The sequence below is a fragment of the Vidua macroura genome, chromosome 2, assembly GCF_024509145.1.
Source record: "Vidua macroura isolate BioBank_ID:100142 chromosome 2, ASM2450914v1, whole genome shotgun sequence".
Classification (NCBI taxonomy): domain Eukaryota; kingdom Metazoa; phylum Chordata; class Aves; order Passeriformes; family Viduidae; genus Vidua; species Vidua macroura.
The window spans coordinates 99,403,099-99,421,254 of NC_071572.1; the positions used below are offsets into that span (position 1 = coordinate 99,403,099).

Here is an 18,156-nt window from a genome sequence, read left to right on the forward strand (position 1 = left end):
ATGCAGATACCTCTGCACACACCTGGGCATACACACCAAGGTCTCAGGAGAACTCAGAGGTTAAGAGCAACTTTTATTCCTCGCCATGTGCATCGCATCTCCTCAAGTGCAACTGGAACTGAAACTTCACATGCAAACAGATCATGGCAGAAAACCTGTGCATGGTTTTAAACAGTTTTGTGATACCCCAGCACTGACAGGGTCATAGTGGTGTTATTTACTGTACTTTGGGACAGAAGAGAAGAGTTACTGAAACAAGTTTTAGCATTACTGGAATTACATGTACCTGAAGGAGAGGCTGAGGTCTGAATATTCCTACTTTCTTCCTAAGGCAATTAGTCCCTTGGTTAGCTGCTATTTTTCACTTTGATTTTTTTGGCTCCCTTTTGGACTAAATGTGGGTCAGAAAAATTCCATTGGATTCAACTAAAATTGGATTGATACAGATCACAGAATTAGACTGTGGGTCATGTTTTTGTGTTACCTGAGGTATTCTTTATTTCACTGCCAAAATGAAAAGACAAATTTCTTTCATTCTGGTTACCATGAAGGCTAAATGAAGAGTAGGCTTATTATTGCTGAGTCACTAATGCAGCTTAGTTGGAGAAAAATAAGTGTCTCTGCTAATCTTTTCTCTTGATACTGGAGCACTGCATTGGAACAGTCCCCATTCTACATTTATATGATGTTTTCAATTTTTAAGTATCAATTGCCTAAGTGAGTTGTTTGGTTGGTGTTTTTTTGTTTTGTTTTGTTTTTGTTTTGGTGTTTTTTTTTGTTTTGGACAGCAGTGTTGATTTTCCCTGCTTGTTTGGTAGACAGTTTGAACATATTACAGCCTTGTCTCTCAGTCTTCCTGACCACAAGATCCCCTTGATGCATCCCTGCAAAATCCAGCACACGCTTTGCTGCTAGTGACCCTTGCTGGACAAAGAGCTTTAACGAGCAAGGAGACTGAAGGCAGGCAAGGTGGCACCTCACAAAAGGAGCATTTGGGATACCCCATCACCATTTTGGGGTGTTGCATTGAGTCACACAGCCAGGCATGACCACGATATGAGTGAGTGGACATTATGTGCTGGACCCACATGTCCTGGCAGCAGAGTCACCCTTCTGTAACAGAAGGCTGCCCAGGCTTACTTCTGTCCCAGTTGGCTCACACCAGCCCCTGTTCCATCCATGCCATATGTGGTATTCCCCCTCTGCAGCACTTGGAAGAGGAGTGTTCCTGGGCATTAGTTAATTCACTGTGTGATAACCAGCCAAGAGAAAAGGCCACAAGAGCTGGGCCTGGCATCGCAGTGAAGTGTTAGAGGGTGGCACTGCTGCAGCCTCTGCTGCTCCTCTAGGGTGAGAGGGACCAAGAGAAGGAAGGATGGACACGAATCTGATACATTTGTGTTTTCTTGTTACTCTAGATCTTTGAGGACTACGAAAAACTCCTTCATTCTGAGAATTATGTAACAAAGAGACAATCTTTGAAGGTAAAGTCTCTCAACACTTTCCTCCTAAATTTGTACTCTGTGTTATATGGAATGTCGAGGTGCATGTACGGCAATGGAACAGCCATTTTTCTATCAACAGAAGAACTAAGGGCTTGTGATGCTTTTCCTGAAAAGCACAGGAGCTCACTGGGTCTTTTCTTCCCTGGACCTCTGGGGAAGCACTGGGCCATTTCTATGGAACGAGTGCTGTCACTTCTCCTCCGAGCTCAGATCTGTGCTTTGGTTCAGAACGTGGTTACAGTGAGCTTGGCAGTACCGTGGAAGTCTCTGCCTGGGGCACCAAGTGTGACATGGCCTGCACATGGAAGCGGAGTGGGGTGTGAATGTAACATGGGAATGAAACAAGGATGTCTTGTGGAACAGCTGCACTACACTTGCTTTTGTCCCAGCTATTCACACCAGCCCCTATCACACCCAGCCCATATGCAGGATCCCTCTCTGTCGTATTTAGAAAATGAGCATTACTGGGCATTAAGTAACCCACTGCGTGATAAAAAGTCTAGATCCTTTTTTCCTTTTTTTTTTTTTTTTAAGGTAGTGACATTGAAACCTCTTAAGCAAATATTGAAATAGGCTGCTGCTTTCTTTGCATTCAAAAATAATGTAGTAAACTGGGGAAAAAAAAAAGTGGTTTTTTTTTCTAATTTTGCTTACAGCTTCTGGGTGAACTGATTCTGGACCGACACAACTTTGCCATCATGACTAAATACATCAGCAAACCAGAAAACCTGAAGCTGATGATGAACTTGCTGCGAGATAAAAGCCCCAACATTCAGTTTGAAGCATTCCATGTGTTCAAGGTGAGCCAGTATGAGTTGTAGAGGTGGCAGACTTTCTCTTCTCCTCATAAAAATGCCTTTCAAGCTGGACCAGAAGTCCAGAAAATTATGGCAAAGATTGGGGTTTCCAGTCACTTGCAATATTTGAGAATGTCATAATTGAGAAGGTTTCTATCACCCAACCTCTGCTTTCTGTTTGCCTGCCTTCAGGTGAGACCTAAAGCAGCATCATTTGGGTTTGAGCTGGGGGGTAGTCAGTCAAGTAGCCATGAGCTACAGGTAACAAAATACACAACTTCTAGGTAGCACCCAGGGGACCTTCTCCCCACTCCTGGATCATTTTACCATGTGATTCTAGATAAAGATAAAAAAAGGTCTTAAAACTCTACCTTAGATTAAAAGTAGGTGGTGCTGGTGCTGGGCATCAGTGCAAAGGCAATATGCTTTTAAAGGTATTAAAAAGGTTTGGTAAATCTGGGCTTGAAATGAGTTTCATCCTTCCATCATTTTGCAGTGACATTAATGCAGTGTTGAACAATTACCAGACCCAACCAGTGTCTCTTTTTTCATTATGATCAATGTTAATAAGTTAGAAGTTTACCATTTTCCTATCAAAAGAGTTCTCTGCTCTGGAACAGAGGGTGAGTCAGATTGTTATGCAAAACTAAGTCTAATTTGGAATGAACATGTTAATTTCAAACTATAAATAGAGTTGTTAATGATTATCAGAAGAGGAATTTTGGGCCTCTAAGGATACCCCTTCCCTAAGTTGGCTAAGAAAGATACCAGATAACACCAAATGACTGTGGAAAGGCATTACAACACCCTTCACAAATTCAGGGTGACTTGTTAAGTTTTGTACTTATGCCATTTCTGATTTGGAAAAAAAACTTTCAGATCTTCAGTGTGGAGACTTAAAGAATGTGCAGCTTCTCCAAAAAGTTTTTAGTTTTGTAAAAGAACAAAAAAAAAAATCTTCAAGGAGGATTAAAAGAAAATTCCTTTTGTGAAATAAGCGGCTTGGTAAGCTGTTCCCTTGCTGACTTCCTCCAGTCAAGTGAACCACTGTGAGTAACTTGTACTCCTCCTCCTTATCAGGAGGTGTGTGGCTCCAAGATAAGCAAGCAGTCTGGCTCCAGACACTTGCAGCCTTTGAGATGCCAGTGGGGAGAAGGTATCAGAGGATTTGCATTTCTTAGCCACTCTGTGAATAAATTCAATATTTTTATTTGTGAAAGACATGAGTTGCTGTTCCTGAATTAATGATAGGCATGGACCGAGCCTTGAGAATGGCTGATTTCACTTATTTTAGGAGACATTTAAAAGGACTTGGAATAATGCAAAAGGGTTCCAGTGTGCAACCATGTCACACATTGCTGTTCCTCCCATTCTGCCTTCCCACTCCTAGTTAGAGTGGGGATATTGCAGGCTCATCCTTGCTTGACCACTTGCAGTTGCTGCCACGTGGACCTTGGAGTGCCAGCAAAACAAACCATGAGCAACATTGGTGTTGTGTCTCTTCAGTTCAAAGGGCCAGACTCTGTCCTCAGACACCTCCATGGCATGTTGTTGGTGTTTTCCAGAGGTGGCAGACAGCAGCATTTCAGCAGGGCCGAGGCATTCCCATGGCATTCCTCACACTGCCTCACATGCACAGTGCTCGTGGTGTGGGAGCTGCAGACTCAGAGCAGAACCTGATCAGCTGGAAATTGCTTGTTCACAACCACCAGCTGCACACTATAGAGTGACTGTAGAGGTGCAGCAGCTCCCCTTTTAGGATCCTCCTCACCAAGGATCTGGGTTGCTTGGATGTAGCAGCATCCAGGTCCTCTCCAGGGGGCAGGGTTATTACAGGAAATTGCATGGTGAATTAGCTTTGTAGAGAGCTCTTTTACCTTTGATTTAACATCTTAAATTGAGTTCTAACTTCTTGAGAGCTAATGAAATCCTTACGTGTTTAAGAGACTGGCTGTTTGTGCCCAGTTCTGCAGTGTCCCTGCCTCCCGTGTCTGGGTTTGTGTCCCTCAGCCCAGTTCTCTTGTCAACTATAATATTCCATGTTCATGTAACTGGGAGAGGAATCTTGTCCTCAGCTTCTAATCTCATAAATTTTGAACTGTGCCTGCATTTTTAAATTATGCTTGCAAAATACCTATGCAGTCCTGGCTGAAATTACAGTAGACTAACCGCAGTGATTTGGAATCAAAGGTCTGCTGAGAAGTGGATACTTGCTGCTCTGTCTGAGCTGCCAAAAGATTTGGGTTTAAATTACCTGATTTAGATGTTTCACCAGTTAGACACAGTTGAAATGAAATGAAATGAAAAAGTGTTTGTTTTGTAAGCATCCAGATTCCAACACTCCTGTGCCCTAGCTGACCCCAAAAAAAGGCTTATGAGTCGTACTGCCTGAGGCAATTTCTAATTATTGGAGATTTGAAACTGTAAAATAAAGATGAAAGTGATGAGCACTTCTAGTGCAAACTTATTTTGGAGGAACATTTTGTGGTTGAAAATGCCAATGCCCCCAAGCTCTGAGAATATTTACTGTGAGTGGGAAAATGAAGACAAGAGTGCCCACTTGCAGTGCCTCTTTCCATTTTCCATTTAGAAGATGGTTGATCTTCTTCCTAAATCCAGCCCCTTCTCTTCTTTTGTCTGAAAAAACCAGACCTTCTGCCTTGCAGCACCATCCTAAAGGTCTGCAGCTGCTTTGTAAAACTGGATGTCCCAGGCAACATGTGCATAAGGATTACCCAGTATTTAATCATGAGGAAAAGCTAACAGACCTCACTCCTTCCCTCCTCCTTCATAAATAATCCAAGGGGATCACTTAGAGTTGTGGGCTTTGAGAGTCACTGGCTCTCTGCAGTGATTTTAGTGGAGAGACATTGGTCTCAAGCGCACACACTTTGGAGATCTAATACTGGGAAAGGCTCTCCAGCTCCTGTTGTGGGTTTGTGATGTGTTCTATTAGTGGAGCCTACTTTGAGTTTGCCTGTCTGTAGGGGAGGCTGTATCTTTCAGACCTATGTGAATGTGGTGCAGGGATTCCTCTGACCCTACATATCCAAAAACAAAGGATAGGAAGAGCTCTCTTGGATTTCACATAAACAATTTGCTGATTTTGAGGAAAACCCCTTGTAGCAGTGAGCTAGGATTATGTGACGTTCTTGCTCTTAAGGAGACATTTAGCAAGGTATATTTTACTGTTTAAATCTAAAAATAGAATGGGTAAGCTGTGTTTTGTGACCTCAGTTTCATTTTTCCATTCTCTTTCATGCACATTACGAGCTACCTCCTGCAGCTTGCTCTGCAAATGGCCTCACATAATTTGACCATACTGACAGTTTGCTCTTGGTACAAAGCTGAGGCTGTGTTTGTGGGGAAGTGTCCTCTCTGTTTCTCAGCTGGATAATCTAAAGGGCAAGGATTATTCTGCGAAGCATTGTGCTATAAGCAGCATGAACCATATGTGTTCTGTGTGTGCAGTGTCCTGACAGTGACATTGTGTGTGACCCCAGAGCAAGTATTAAAATACTCGGTCCAGGGCATCCTGTAATTGCTCTCACTCTGCTCTTGCCCCAGAAGGTAGTAATGCCTGGTTATTAATTGTAAGGAAATAAAGTCAAATTTTCTAATCAAATAATGTTGATGTTTGTTTGAAGAAATACATTAATACTTTTAATAGAGAAGGTAGCAACTATTGCACTTCGGGCAACTTTTTAAGTTTCAGAGTTGATTTTAATTCCAGGCCTTTTACAAATACTCATGCAATGGAGCTTTCTCTGTTTTGAGACAGCTATATTTAGAGCTGGAATTTTTATATGGGTACTGTCTTTATTTTGGGTCTCCGTCTCTCTCGTCTATCAGAATTTAGTGCTCTAGAACATATATCCTTTCATAATAAAACCACAGGCGAAACCAAGTTCTCTGTGGTTTGATCCAGCTTCATTTTTGTTGAAATGTTCCAGATAGCATTAATAATGTTTCTGTTTTTAGGGACTGATCTATGCCAATACAGAGTTCTGAATGAGGGGCACCCTTTCTAGTGGTAGTCCTGCTCCTGGGCTCTGTGAAACTGGTCAGTTGATCCTGACAGAATTTATTTTGTTTGCTTAGCCAAAGTATTGAATAACATTTCAGGAATTTTCTGGTTCTTGAACATTCTCTCTTTACGAGTTCCTGTTGACACTGAGCAAGACTGGCAGTTCAGATGATCTTTGTTTGATTGTTCACTTTGCCAGTTTTGCACGGGGAAGACTGTAATCTATAAATAATTGAGCAGGAAGATAAACAGGATGTGATGGCTTCTATGAAACTAAGTTCTTTATTATTTGCTATGGTAATACCAGGGGTAGGTCCAATACGAAATGCTATTTATTAGGTTTACCACCAACCTTCCAGTTCTGTTTGCAGAGCAGAGAGCTTTTACAACAAAAATAATTTAGATTTCTTCATTTTGAGAATCACCCTTCAGATAAATATTAGGGAGGCCTAATATTCATTGAAGGAAGATGTTCAGCACTTCAAGGTCAGGCCTTCTTTGATGGCTTCCATTTGCATTGTCATCGGATGATTTCTGAACATGTGGGTCTTGCCAGTGTATTTGATGCTTTCTTCTCCTCAGCAGCAAGGGTGAACTGAACTCCAAAATAAAAGCTTATTATGCAGATCTGTAAATCCCTACCTGTAGGCTTACATCCTGCTTTTCCCCATGGCAGCTCATCCAGATGACTGGGGGCTTATCATAGTCCATGTCCTGGAAGTATCCAGCTTCCATCAGCATGATCACCTGCTGTAGGTCAGCACACAGGGAGCTGCATCCTGGTGAGAGCATGAAGTCTTGCAGCCTCATCCAGAGCCAAATGTCCATACTCAGGAGATCTCAAGATTCATGTAGATAAAGTACAGACTGGAAAGCTGTAAAGTACATTCATATTTACATCCCCAAACCCTTTTTCTCCGGTCTAAGGGGAACCAATGCATCAATAGCAGTGTATCAAAGTTATTTGCAAAGGAGGAGATGCTGCTTTCAGATGCTGCAGCTGTTGAGAGCGCCTCAGGTGTAGTGAGAGCTGTGAACTGGCCATCCCACTCACAGGCAGACGTTTCCCTGGTACGAGGCTGCCCGTGAAGACTTCGGGCATCGTGCAGGAAAGTGGCTGCTCAGAAAGGATCCTTGGAGGCTGTTAGTGCTGCACTTGAGAAGTTCTAGGTGGCAAGTGGGAATAAAAAGGAATAATTTAAGATGATAGCTCAGGGTAATTAGAGAAGGGCAGGGTGGAGGCCTTTGTGAATAACTGTAGATAGTGTACTGTCACTGGGACCATGGCCTGGACACTAGATCAAGGAAAACTTTGTAATACACTTGGGGAGTGTTCACCCAGCATGGCAGAAGTTGCAGCTCTTTCTACAGAGCAGAGAAGAAAATACCTTGCACGAGGGACTTCTAGGAGAAGCCTGAGGAGGAGGGATCCAGAGGAGACAAAGGCATAGACAGGGATTAAGACTATTCTAGCATCAGGATGCCAGGGTTTAAGATGAGATGCTTTGCCTCACCTTTGTGAAATGAAAAAGTACTTCTAGCTTCCTGTTTGGGCAGAAGTGATCAGTGGGGTACTGATGGTGTGTGTTGAGCCCCACTCCTTCCACATGTTCCCTTGATGTGGCACTTTCCCCACCACTTGTATAACATTATCTGATTTTGGAGTATGAAGCCTAATGGTGGGTGCAGTCTGAACCCTGCCCCAGCCTTTACCAGGTGTTGTCTCAGGGACAAGAGGCTGTAGCACAGCCCCCAGGACAGAGTGTGCATGATTCTCATCAGGTAGCATAGCTCCTCCCTGAGCAACTGAACGTGGCCCAGGTTTTCCTGTGGGCAAAACCTCAGGGGAGACAAAAAGACCTGCAGAAGAGCCCCAGACTGGGAGCCAGCGGTGGTGCTGCCTGTGCTCAGCAGGACAACATGCCATTCTGTACTGTCAGCAGATGTTTGTTTTCATTCTGGTTTGGACAGGCTTGGAGGGAAACTGGACGCTCTCCAGTTCTGTCCATCCCTAATTTCTTCTCATCGAGTAGAGAATAACTGGAGTTATTTCTGTCGTTGCACAAGCACTCGGGCGGTGTTTGTTGACCAGCCATGGTAACCTTGGTGCGAGCCAGATGTGGGAGCTGCTCCCGGGGTGGCCGGGGTGCACTGCACGTGTGTTCCCACCGCGAGCCCCGCGCCCCATCTGCCCCTCCTGACCAACATCCCAGAAAAGAGAGCCCCATCTCTGTGGCATCCTGAGGTCCCTGAAAGAGCCTTTCACCACTGGCCTTTGCAACCAGCCTTAGGTTTGCACTTAACCCAGAGAAAATGTTCATGTTCATGTCATGAACAGCATTGTGGCATGAGGGGTCATGTTCAGAGCTGGAAAACTGCAGCTTTAGCAATTACAGGAGGAAAAATCAGCATTGAAGAAGGCCAGTAAGCCCACAGTGCTGGGCTGGCTGTGCCAGGTGAGTATGTGTGTCTCACGTCACCTTCCTGCATTGCCACCCTCCTCAGGTCAGCAAGGGCTGCAAAGGTGCTGGGCACACCACAATCCTCCTGCTCCTGCTGCTTTAAGTTTCCATGCTCCAATGAATGGATTAGGCAGAGGGAAGTGAGGCCTCTGACATATTTTTCCAAACCAAAACAAAGCTGGCAAGCCTAATATTAGGCCTGGTTTAATACGGAAATGATATCAATACTGACACAAAGCTTTTCCGTTCTCCTGATAATTAATTTCTGTGTATTTGTCTTGTGGGTGGGAAGGGGCTGAGAATTGATAGCTCCCTCTCAACAGCTGGGTTTACAGTCAAAAGTTTTTATCACCAAAGAGCAAAATGAAAGGGAAGCGATACCACACGTGGGCATAGTTTTGCTTCAGTTTGCTGTTGAACCAACATGTTTGAACTCCTGTCTGACTGCCTTGGGACAAGGTGTGTAGCAGTAGAGTATCTGCCTGCCCGCCTTCAGCTGACTTGTTAGAAAGTAACTTGTTACAGGGATGTCTGACTGATGTTCCTCTATCTCTCTCTCTCTCTGTGTCCCCACCCCCTTGCTGTCTCTCTGTGCCTGATTTTGTTTGCATGTTAGGTTTTTGTGGCCAGTCCAAACAAAACACAGCCTATTGTGGAGATCCTGTTGAAAAACCAACCCAAGCTAATTGAGTTTCTGAGCAATTTCCAGAAAGAAAGGACGGACGACGAACAATTCACTGATGAGAAGAACTACCTGATTAAGCAAATCCGAGACTTGAAAAAGCCAACGGCATGAAGAACACCTCTTATTTTCCACTGTAGGCATTAATCTCAGTTGTTAAGCTCCTCTGTGTCCTTTAAACACCACAATAGTGCTTGAGAAGGCACAGCAAGTGCCTGGTTTTTATTTTGTCTTTGTTCCTAGATGTCAAGAGTATAGGGGTTTTACATGAGAACTAAAAAAACCAAAAATCTAGAATAATATATTATTTTTAATCAAGATTATAATTATTTATGTCAGTTTAGAATCTCTCTGTAATAGAAGCTGGTTTGACAGATTTTTTTTGTGCTCAAGAAGAATGAACCTCTTTGCTTAACTTTATCAGCAAACTCAAGCACTGGCAAGTGCACAGAGCAGGTCTTCTGAGGACTGTGACATTGTTCCTTCACACCTGTAGTTGTGACTTGGTTCTAGCGCTGCACACACACAAGACTGTGAAAGAGTACATTGGTCTCTGGAGTTAGCTGTGCTTATAGGTCAGGGTCTTTAGTCAAAACTATGCAAGATGAAAAAGCAGTAAAGGTCACATTTTTGCTTCATTTTGCGTTCTTTCATCCTTTTCCCCCTCCTAGATCAGAGGTTTTCTATTCAGTGCTAGGGAACGGATGGATATATCAGTCATCTGAGCTGTTTCTGCCCAACTCCCATTTCCCTGTGTGTGATCTATCTTGTGCTAGAGCACAGGCTTTTTCTACCAGCTCCCAGCAGTCTCATGAAGAGCAGCCCCATGGACACGGTGCTCACGTGCCCCATAATGGGAAAAGGCAAGGGCAACACTCCTCCATCAAAGGCCATGCTGTATTGCTGATAAAGTGAACTCTCACCTACAGAAACCATCCATAGTCAAGAATACTGGGCACTAGCCAGAGCTACTTGGCTGAGTTGTGACAAGGGCTGAGCCTCAGCACCAGAGTGAGAGGAGAATCCTTAACGTCTTTCCATATGAATTCCAGTCCTGGCTGTGCGAGGTGTGGTTGAGCTAAGTTCAGCAAGGGAATCATGAAAAGGCCTCAGCCAGATCTGCTGCATGGGCTGAAGTCCCTGAGCCTGCAGGTGCTGTCACATCTGAGAGCATTTACTGGATACTGAGCCCAGGAGGCCAATGAGCAACAGCAGGCACCAAAGGCCACCTGTAGTTTGGCATTTTCTGCCCTTGTTCATCCTGACCTGAATTCAGGTTCTGTGTTAAAGTTGTGGAAGAGGAGGTTGCTGCACCTTTAGTGTTTTGAGTTTAATAAGCTCTATGGTACAGACAGCGTTTCCCTGGTGTGTTTGAAGAGCTTTTGTTTTCTAACAGGAAAATTATTATCCTGATACTTTAGTAGGAAGTGGAGTTTGAGAGCAGGGAGTAGAAATTTCTTGAATTTTTCTGGACAGCCTAAGTTCTGAGTTTTCCTATTTGCTGTAAGAAAGTTCTCTAGCTAAAACTCTATCTAATGCTTCAGGTAACAGGTGACACTGAATTGTAAAAACAGAACAAGCCCTTTTCTTTCATAAAACTGTTGTATATTGAGGTGACTGATATTTTAATTTATGTGCATTAGAAAAGGGAAGAAACAGAACTGATTGTGGTCTCGTTTTTTTTCAGATGTCAGATACACACAACAAATGTACATCTTAGTTGCCTGGAATTTAAAAAAAAATATTTACAAGCTATTAAAGGCATGATTACTGATCACTCTATTTCCGTCTCTGGGTTTTTTTCCCTCTTGCCTTTCTGTATAGCCAGATTCCATACAGTGCTAAGTTCCTTCTCTCCTTTGCCAGCTTGTTTCAGCAGATGGAGAGGGATGAGCACTGCCTTCAAAGCCAATGCTCTCTGAAGCATCACGTCTGTAGCCCTGCCTGGCAGGGGTCTGGCAAGCCCAGCCCCAGCCCAGCTTAGCCTGGCCATGAGCCTCACCCCCACCCCACGGGTGGTGTTTGCTGGCAGTGGTCACTTGCAGGTCGATAAGGGAGCGTCTCCAGGATTGCAGTCCTCGGAGACAGTCATTTAAGTCTGATCCTCTGAGATTTGGAGCCTGAATCCAAAGGGTGCTTGGCTGTGTTCTGAGCTCCTGGGGTGGGGCTGGTCTCCGGCGCTGGATTAACCCAGAGACACGTGTCCATTGCCTCAGCCTTTGGAGTCACATGAGAACACTGGGCTTCCAGCCCGTGCTAGGAAAAAGTATCTCATGGCATGTTGCTGGGGAATGCCTGCCCTTGACAAAGGGAGTGTGAGCCACACAGAGGTGCCCAGAGAGTCCATGAGGGGTCACACTGTGAGCGCTTTGTCTGCGTGGTCTGCACACAGAGGAGCACTTGACGAGATCCAAACTTGGTGGTAACACGAGGAGCGAGGTTCCACCCCGGTGTCTGCATAGGCAGAGATGTGTCAGGCCAACAGGGAACAGTGATGGGCCTCGGCCCCACAAAGGAAGCCTTTTCCAGGCAAGGAGTCTTTGGACCACATGAGAAAGTAAGTGGTAAGGAGGGCTTGTGAAAAAGAGGATCTATGTGTTTGTCTGCAACAGTGGGAGGAAGAAGTGGTCTTACAGGTAAAATGACACATGCCAGGGCCCTTGCAGCTTGTCTTACAGAAGCTGGTCCTGCAGTAGATCACACAACACATCTCAAAGTAGAGTCTTGCCCAAGCTCAACTTGCTTAGATCTTTGAAAGAATAAAAAGCATAAAAATTGGTGAAGATGAAATGAAGCAATATAATAATATTTCACAGCAGGTGGGGATACATCCCTAAGTAAATGAAAATGAGGCCTTTCCTAATGTGACTTTGAAATAATGACAGAACTCCCAATTTCCTTTGGTGAATTCAGTCAAGATGGCTCTTCTGCCTAAGGGAGTGCTCCCACCAGGAGTTCACAATTTTTCTGAAATTACTATCTGAGGGGGCTGTGTGATTGCAGGTTGTGGTTCATCAGAGTGAAGGCAGGAAAGAAAATTGTAAACTGGAAAGATAAAGAAGCTGGAGGAAGCCTCTCCATTCCATTCTGTAGACAGCATTCAGGGGGTTTGGATCACATGAATAAATCTCTGCCAACATACGATGTAGGATGCTGCAATGTCAAACCTTATTTGTTACAGCAGAATGCCAGGAATCTTTGAACCATAAGCTTCTGTCATGGGATTTGGGCAGCTTGTGCTGAAATCAGGAAAATCTGATTAGAAGCAGCCACAGGCTCCCCAGAGTGTCCTGGTGTGTACAGCAGCAGGTGTGAACCCGGGAGAGGCCAAGGACTCTGGACTTCCACAAATGTGGGAGTTAAGATTGCTTGAGCCTCTTAATCTGCATGCTCCAGAGACAAGATCAGATGAGAAGGAAAGAATGACTTGGGCCTCTGCTGTTATCTAATGATAACAGCACTCACAAGAGGGAGAGGAGATCCGGATCCCATTTGCTCTATAGCATGTGCTTTGCTCTTGTTTGTGAAATTGGAGCAGGACTAAGAGAACTCAGGCCTCTTTCCAAGGGGTACAGTGGTCAGTAGAGAAGCTTTTTCTCTGGGCCAACAAATGCTTCATTTCTCTTTCTGAAGCAGAAGCACTTCAATATTTTGGCAGAAAGCACCTTCCTGCAGAACATCTTATGTCTGGCAGTGGAAGTTGAGGCAGAGAACATACAGGTTTTGGTCCTTATGACATAAAAGGGAATTGTATGTAACTCTCCCACTCCTTGACTAAGAGTTCTTGCATAAAGATGCAGGTTTCCATGGACTGAGTATGAGGTGTCCCAGAGCCTCCAGTGGGAGGTTCAGCCCCATGGTGAGAGGCAATCCTGCGAGCAAGAGCTGCTGTGGCCTGGGGAAGAGAAGGAGCTGAAGTCCCTACTATCCCAGCCCACGCTGAAGGGAAGCCTTGCCTTCAGCAAAGGCTCCAATCCCTCAGGGTCTGATGTGTAAGGCCACAAGGCACCAGCAGCCCAAGCCAGCTCTGAGCACAGTTGGTGCTGGGCAGGTAACATGGGATCAGGCTAAGGGGAAACCCAAAACAAGGTTAGCAGTTTTGTCCATGTGGTTCAGCTCTAAGACAAGCATCTCACAGGGCGGTGAGTTGGCCCAGCTCCCCCAAGAACCCGAGGGAGAGGCAGGCAGTGAGCCCAACCCTCCTGACTCATGGTCCTGCTCCACAGTGCCTGCCTTGAGCTGGCCTCTCTTTCCAGGAATGTGAGAGGAGGAAAAACAATCAAACAACCCACCCCCTTCCTACAGCATTGGTTGAGAGGAGCTTTCCAAAGCCACGGTAAAAATGACCTTTCCCACCTCAGGCTGTGTCACATTGAGCGGCAGCACGGGGACAGCCTGTGCCGGGGCTGTAGTGCCAGCTACGGCCCAGCCATGGCCAGCAGCTCCCCCCACCTGGCTCAGTAATGGTGGCGCACTGGGGACAGGGAGAGGTGGGGTGCCAGCACATCCTGTGAGACAGCGGCGTGCCTTGCACCATCACCACTACTACAAGTGGCTGTTTCCATTGCCCTATGGGCACTGGCAGCCGCTGGGAGGGCTTTGCTGCTGAATATTGGCCCAGGAGAGCCCCGAATTGCCCTTGCTGTCTGTGAGACTGCAGAGCCCTGCTGTGGCGCGGCACATCAGGTATGGCCAGGTGTCCCACACCATCTCAACCTCCTCCCTTCCTCAGTGTACCAATTTTGCACATTGGTAGTGATGCCCACAGGGCCATGGCATAGTGTGTGCTTTTCTTCAGAGCCTCTCTCTCCCTCAAGCACAGATTTGGGAATGAAATTTCCAAATGTCATTGTCCCATGGCCAAAAATGTAACCTGTATGTTTTAACTGCCACACTGTGCCAGCAGACACCTCCAGCAGGTTGAGCTTTGACAAGTAGTTGGACACGACCAGCACCTGACTACCAAGGTGACAGGTAGGAACAGTTTTTTGGTTGCACAACAGACACCAGCCCAGTCATGGCATCATAGCCCAGCTCCTCACAGTTAAAGAAACAAAACCCACCCAAATCCCCAAAGCAGCTCTCCTGGGAAGAGCAACCAGTATGCCAATGAATAGAGTTATTTCTTCTGAGTGCATGGAGAAGACAGCACCTTGTCTTTGGGACCATGAAGTGCCTTACTCAACTCTTATGAATAGAGGCCCTTTATTTCCAAATTGCTGGGTATGTTGTCTCTACTGGCGCTCAGCTTTGGCAATGCCCTTCAACTCCCTTGTAGAACAGCTGGCTTGACAAGCGTTTGGAGCGGATTTAAAAATACCGTTGTCAAAGCAGAGCCCGCTGCATCTGTTTGTGCAAACATGCAGTCAGGGTTGGCTTTTCGGCACACCCCAGCACAGCCCTGCCCCGGCAGCCAGCAGGGAGCAAACAAACCCGGCCTTTGCTCAGGCAGATGGTCAGATGCCCAACAGGGTCTGTGTGCCTGGGACAAGTGGGAGCCTGCAAGGAGCAGAGCTCTCGAAATCCCATGGGGAAGTGGAGAAAGGCATCTCCTCCCCATTTTAAAGCTGGGTGTGGGGGAAAATTTATATTCACAGATGAACTCGCCTTGTGCCCCAAGGAACGTCAAGGGCAGAGCCACAATTAGCTCATAGCACAGAGCAGGTTCTTGCTGTGGGCTGACAGCCTTCCTGTCAAAAGCTTAAAGGAAAGTGACACTGGGGACTAGCAGGCAAGAAAGCAGGATGTCCCAGGGGACAGCAGGCATTGCAGAGGGAAGAGAGACATGTGTTCATTCCAACAAAAGACCCAGCTCTCCTGCTAATACATACCACTTCTTGCCATGCAGTTAAGCTCCTCTGCTTCCTGCTGGCTTTTGTTTTCTCTAGCTAAATCTGTCTTTCCCCACAACAGGAATGAAAGACTAAGTGAAGGTGAATGCACTGGCATTCACACTATCTTACATACGTCTTTCAGGTAGTTCTGAAATAACATTGGGGAGGAGGAAATGTGTATTGTGCTGGCATTTGTGTGACATGTCCCTAAGGCCTGGCTCTTGTTGAAGTTATTGTTCAAGTGCTTCATGGTTTCCCCACATTTCTTCAACCCCTTGTTTTTCCTCCAAGTTACAAATTCAGCTGCCCTGGTGGAAAATTTACTGGCAAAGCAGCGAGGTGACCTCACTGAAGCCGAAGTACAGATAGTTGAGCAACGAGGGCAAAGAAGGAGGAAAAAGTCAGGCTTAGTTGTTAGTATACCTGTCTTGTGCCACTGAGGAAAGTGGTGAAGCTGGAACAGACCCCATCCCTCCAACAATGATCCTGTAGCTACAGGAAGCCACCCAGTCCTGAGGCAGAGCCTGGCTTCCCAGGAAATCAAAGTGGAAAATTTCATGTACAAACAGCTGATACTTGGGGTGCAGAAGATAAACGTCACACTGCAAAATACCCCAGGGGAAAAAAAAAAACATGCTCAGCATTTTGCTCTGCATGTCTGTTCCCAGCCCAAGCATGGTAAAGCCTGTGCTGCTGCACACCAAGTGAGAAGGCCCTCTATCTACACAGCAGATGTGCCAGCCATGATTTTTCCTCTTCCCATTTATGAATTTTGAGCTGCCTTGAGTGTTCTGACATTTATAATGAGCATCAGCACACCTTTGTCTTGTTCTGTCGGCAGCAGCAGGACTCTCTGGGTACCGGTCACAATCACAGAATCATGGAGTGGTTGGGGTTGGAAGGGCTCTCTGGAGACCACCATGTCCAAATCCTCTGCTAAAGCAGAAACAGGTTGTAAAGGATTACACCAAGGTGAGTTTTGAGTGTCTCCAGGGAAGCAGACTCCACAGCCTATCTGGGCAGTCTGTTCCGGTGCTCTGTTACCCATGCAATAGAGAATTTTTCCCTCATATTCAGATGGAACTCCCTGTGCTTCGTGTGTACCCGTTGCTCCATGCTCCTTCCACTGGGATCCACTGGACTGTGGCCTCACTATCTTTACAGATCCAACCCTAAGACATTTGTTTCACTAATATATGTAAATAATACAATATAAATTTCATGTGGCAGACGAGAGCTGGAATTGCTCCTGGGCGGGAGCTCAGCACGCCGCGAGTCCCGGCATCCCCGTGGAGCCCGGCACTCCCTGGGTCCCGCTCCCCGGGCATTTCCCTGCCAACAGCGCCCTCTCCCGGCCTCCCTTTGCCGGCTGGCGGGGGCGGCCGCGCTGGGGAAGTTAATTTAATTTATTGCGAATCAAATCTGAGCAGGATAATGAGAAATAAACACCTCTTAGAACAACTTCCCTTTACTCCTCTCTTCTTCCCGGGCTCAACTTCACTCCCGAATTGTCTAACTTTTCCCCTCCAGCAGCACAGGGGGAAAAGGAATGGGAACTGCGGTCAGTCATCACACTTTTGTCTCTGCCGCTCCTTCGTCCTCAGGGCGAGGTCTCCTCACACTCTTCCCCTGTTCCACCGTGGGGTCCCTCCCACGGGCGAGAGTCCTCCAGGAATTTCAACATGCATCCTTCCCTCGGGCTGCAGTTCTTCATGAACTGCTCCATTGTGGGTCACAAGTCCTGCCAGCAAACCTGCTCCGGAGGGGCTCCTCTCTCCACCGACTTCCCACAGGTGCTGCCAGGAGCCCGCTCCAGCACGGGCTTCCCACGGGGTCACAGCCTCCTTTGGCATGCACCTGCTCCAGTGTGGAGCTCTCCACGGGCTGCAGGGGGATACAGGCTCCCCTATGGACCTCCCTGGGCTGCAGGGGGATACAGGCTCCCCTATAGGATCTCCCTGGGCTGCAGGGGGATACAGGCTCCCCTATAGGATCTCCCTGGGCTGCAGGGGGATACAGGCTCCCCTATGGACCTCCCTGGGCTGCAGGGGGATACAGGCTCCCCTATGGACCTCCCTGGGCTGCAGGGGGATACAGGCTCCCCTATGGACCTCCCTGGGCTGCAGGGGGATACAGGCTCCCCTATGGATCTCCCTTGGCTGCAGGGGGATACAGGCTCCCCTATGGACCTCTCTGGGCTGCAGGGGCTCAGCTGCCTCCCCGTGGTCTGCACCAAGGGCTGCAGGGGAATCTCTGCTCCAGCACCCGGAGCAGCTCCTGCCCCTCCTTCTCCACTGACCTTGGTGTCTGCAGAGCTGCTCCTCTCACATATTCTCACTCTTCTCTCTGGTTGCAATGGTGCAGCTTTCCCCCACTTCTTAAACCTATTATCCTACTGGCACCATCATGGTGGCTGCTGGGCCTGGCCTTGGCCAGAGCTTCATCTATCCTGGAGCTGGCTGGCATTGGATCTGTCAGATATGGGCAAAACTTCTGGAAGCATCTCACAGAAGGAACCCCAGAAGCCACCCACTACCAAAACCTTGCCACACAAACCCAATGCAACAGTAACCCAGATCTATTTGAAATCAGCACATACCATCAGCCTTCTTTGCTTTCCTATTCTCCAAGCAATGCCACTTACTGGATCCAACAAATTAAAGCCAGATGTTTGGAGTCTGGTTTGCAGGCCCAATGGCTGAAACCAATAAACCTATTTAGAGGACTACAAAGCTTTTCAGAGTAGTCCCCACATAAAACATAGCTCTGGGAAGCCTGTCCCTTTGCCAGTCTGGCTATGTCCTACTGTCTGCTCACTGTGGTCTATGATGACATTTCAGTTCAAGAGC

General features: G+C 46.6%; 1 protein-coding gene across 4 annotated transcripts in view; it reads left to right on the plus strand.

The window, feature by feature from the left end:
- Nucleotides 1-11,255, plus strand: part of CAB39L (calcium binding protein 39 like) — a 61,251-nt gene extending 49,996 nt beyond the window's left edge. For 3 of the 4 annotated variants that reach the window (XM_053970925.1, XM_053970923.1, XM_053970926.1), the window contains 3 exons: nucleotides 1,419-1,484; nucleotides 2,162-2,305; nucleotides 9,408-11,255. In XM_053970925.1, the coding sequence (XP_053826900.1) occupies nucleotides 1,419-1,484; nucleotides 2,162-2,305; nucleotides 9,408-9,587 (390 nt within the window). In that variant the 3' untranslated portion in view covers nucleotides 9,588-11,255. The remainder of the gene's footprint in view (nucleotides 1-1,418; nucleotides 1,485-2,161; nucleotides 2,306-9,407) is intronic. The other variant, XM_053970927.1, reaches the window with a different exon arrangement.
- Nucleotides 11,256-18,156: the final 6,901 nt, after the last annotated feature.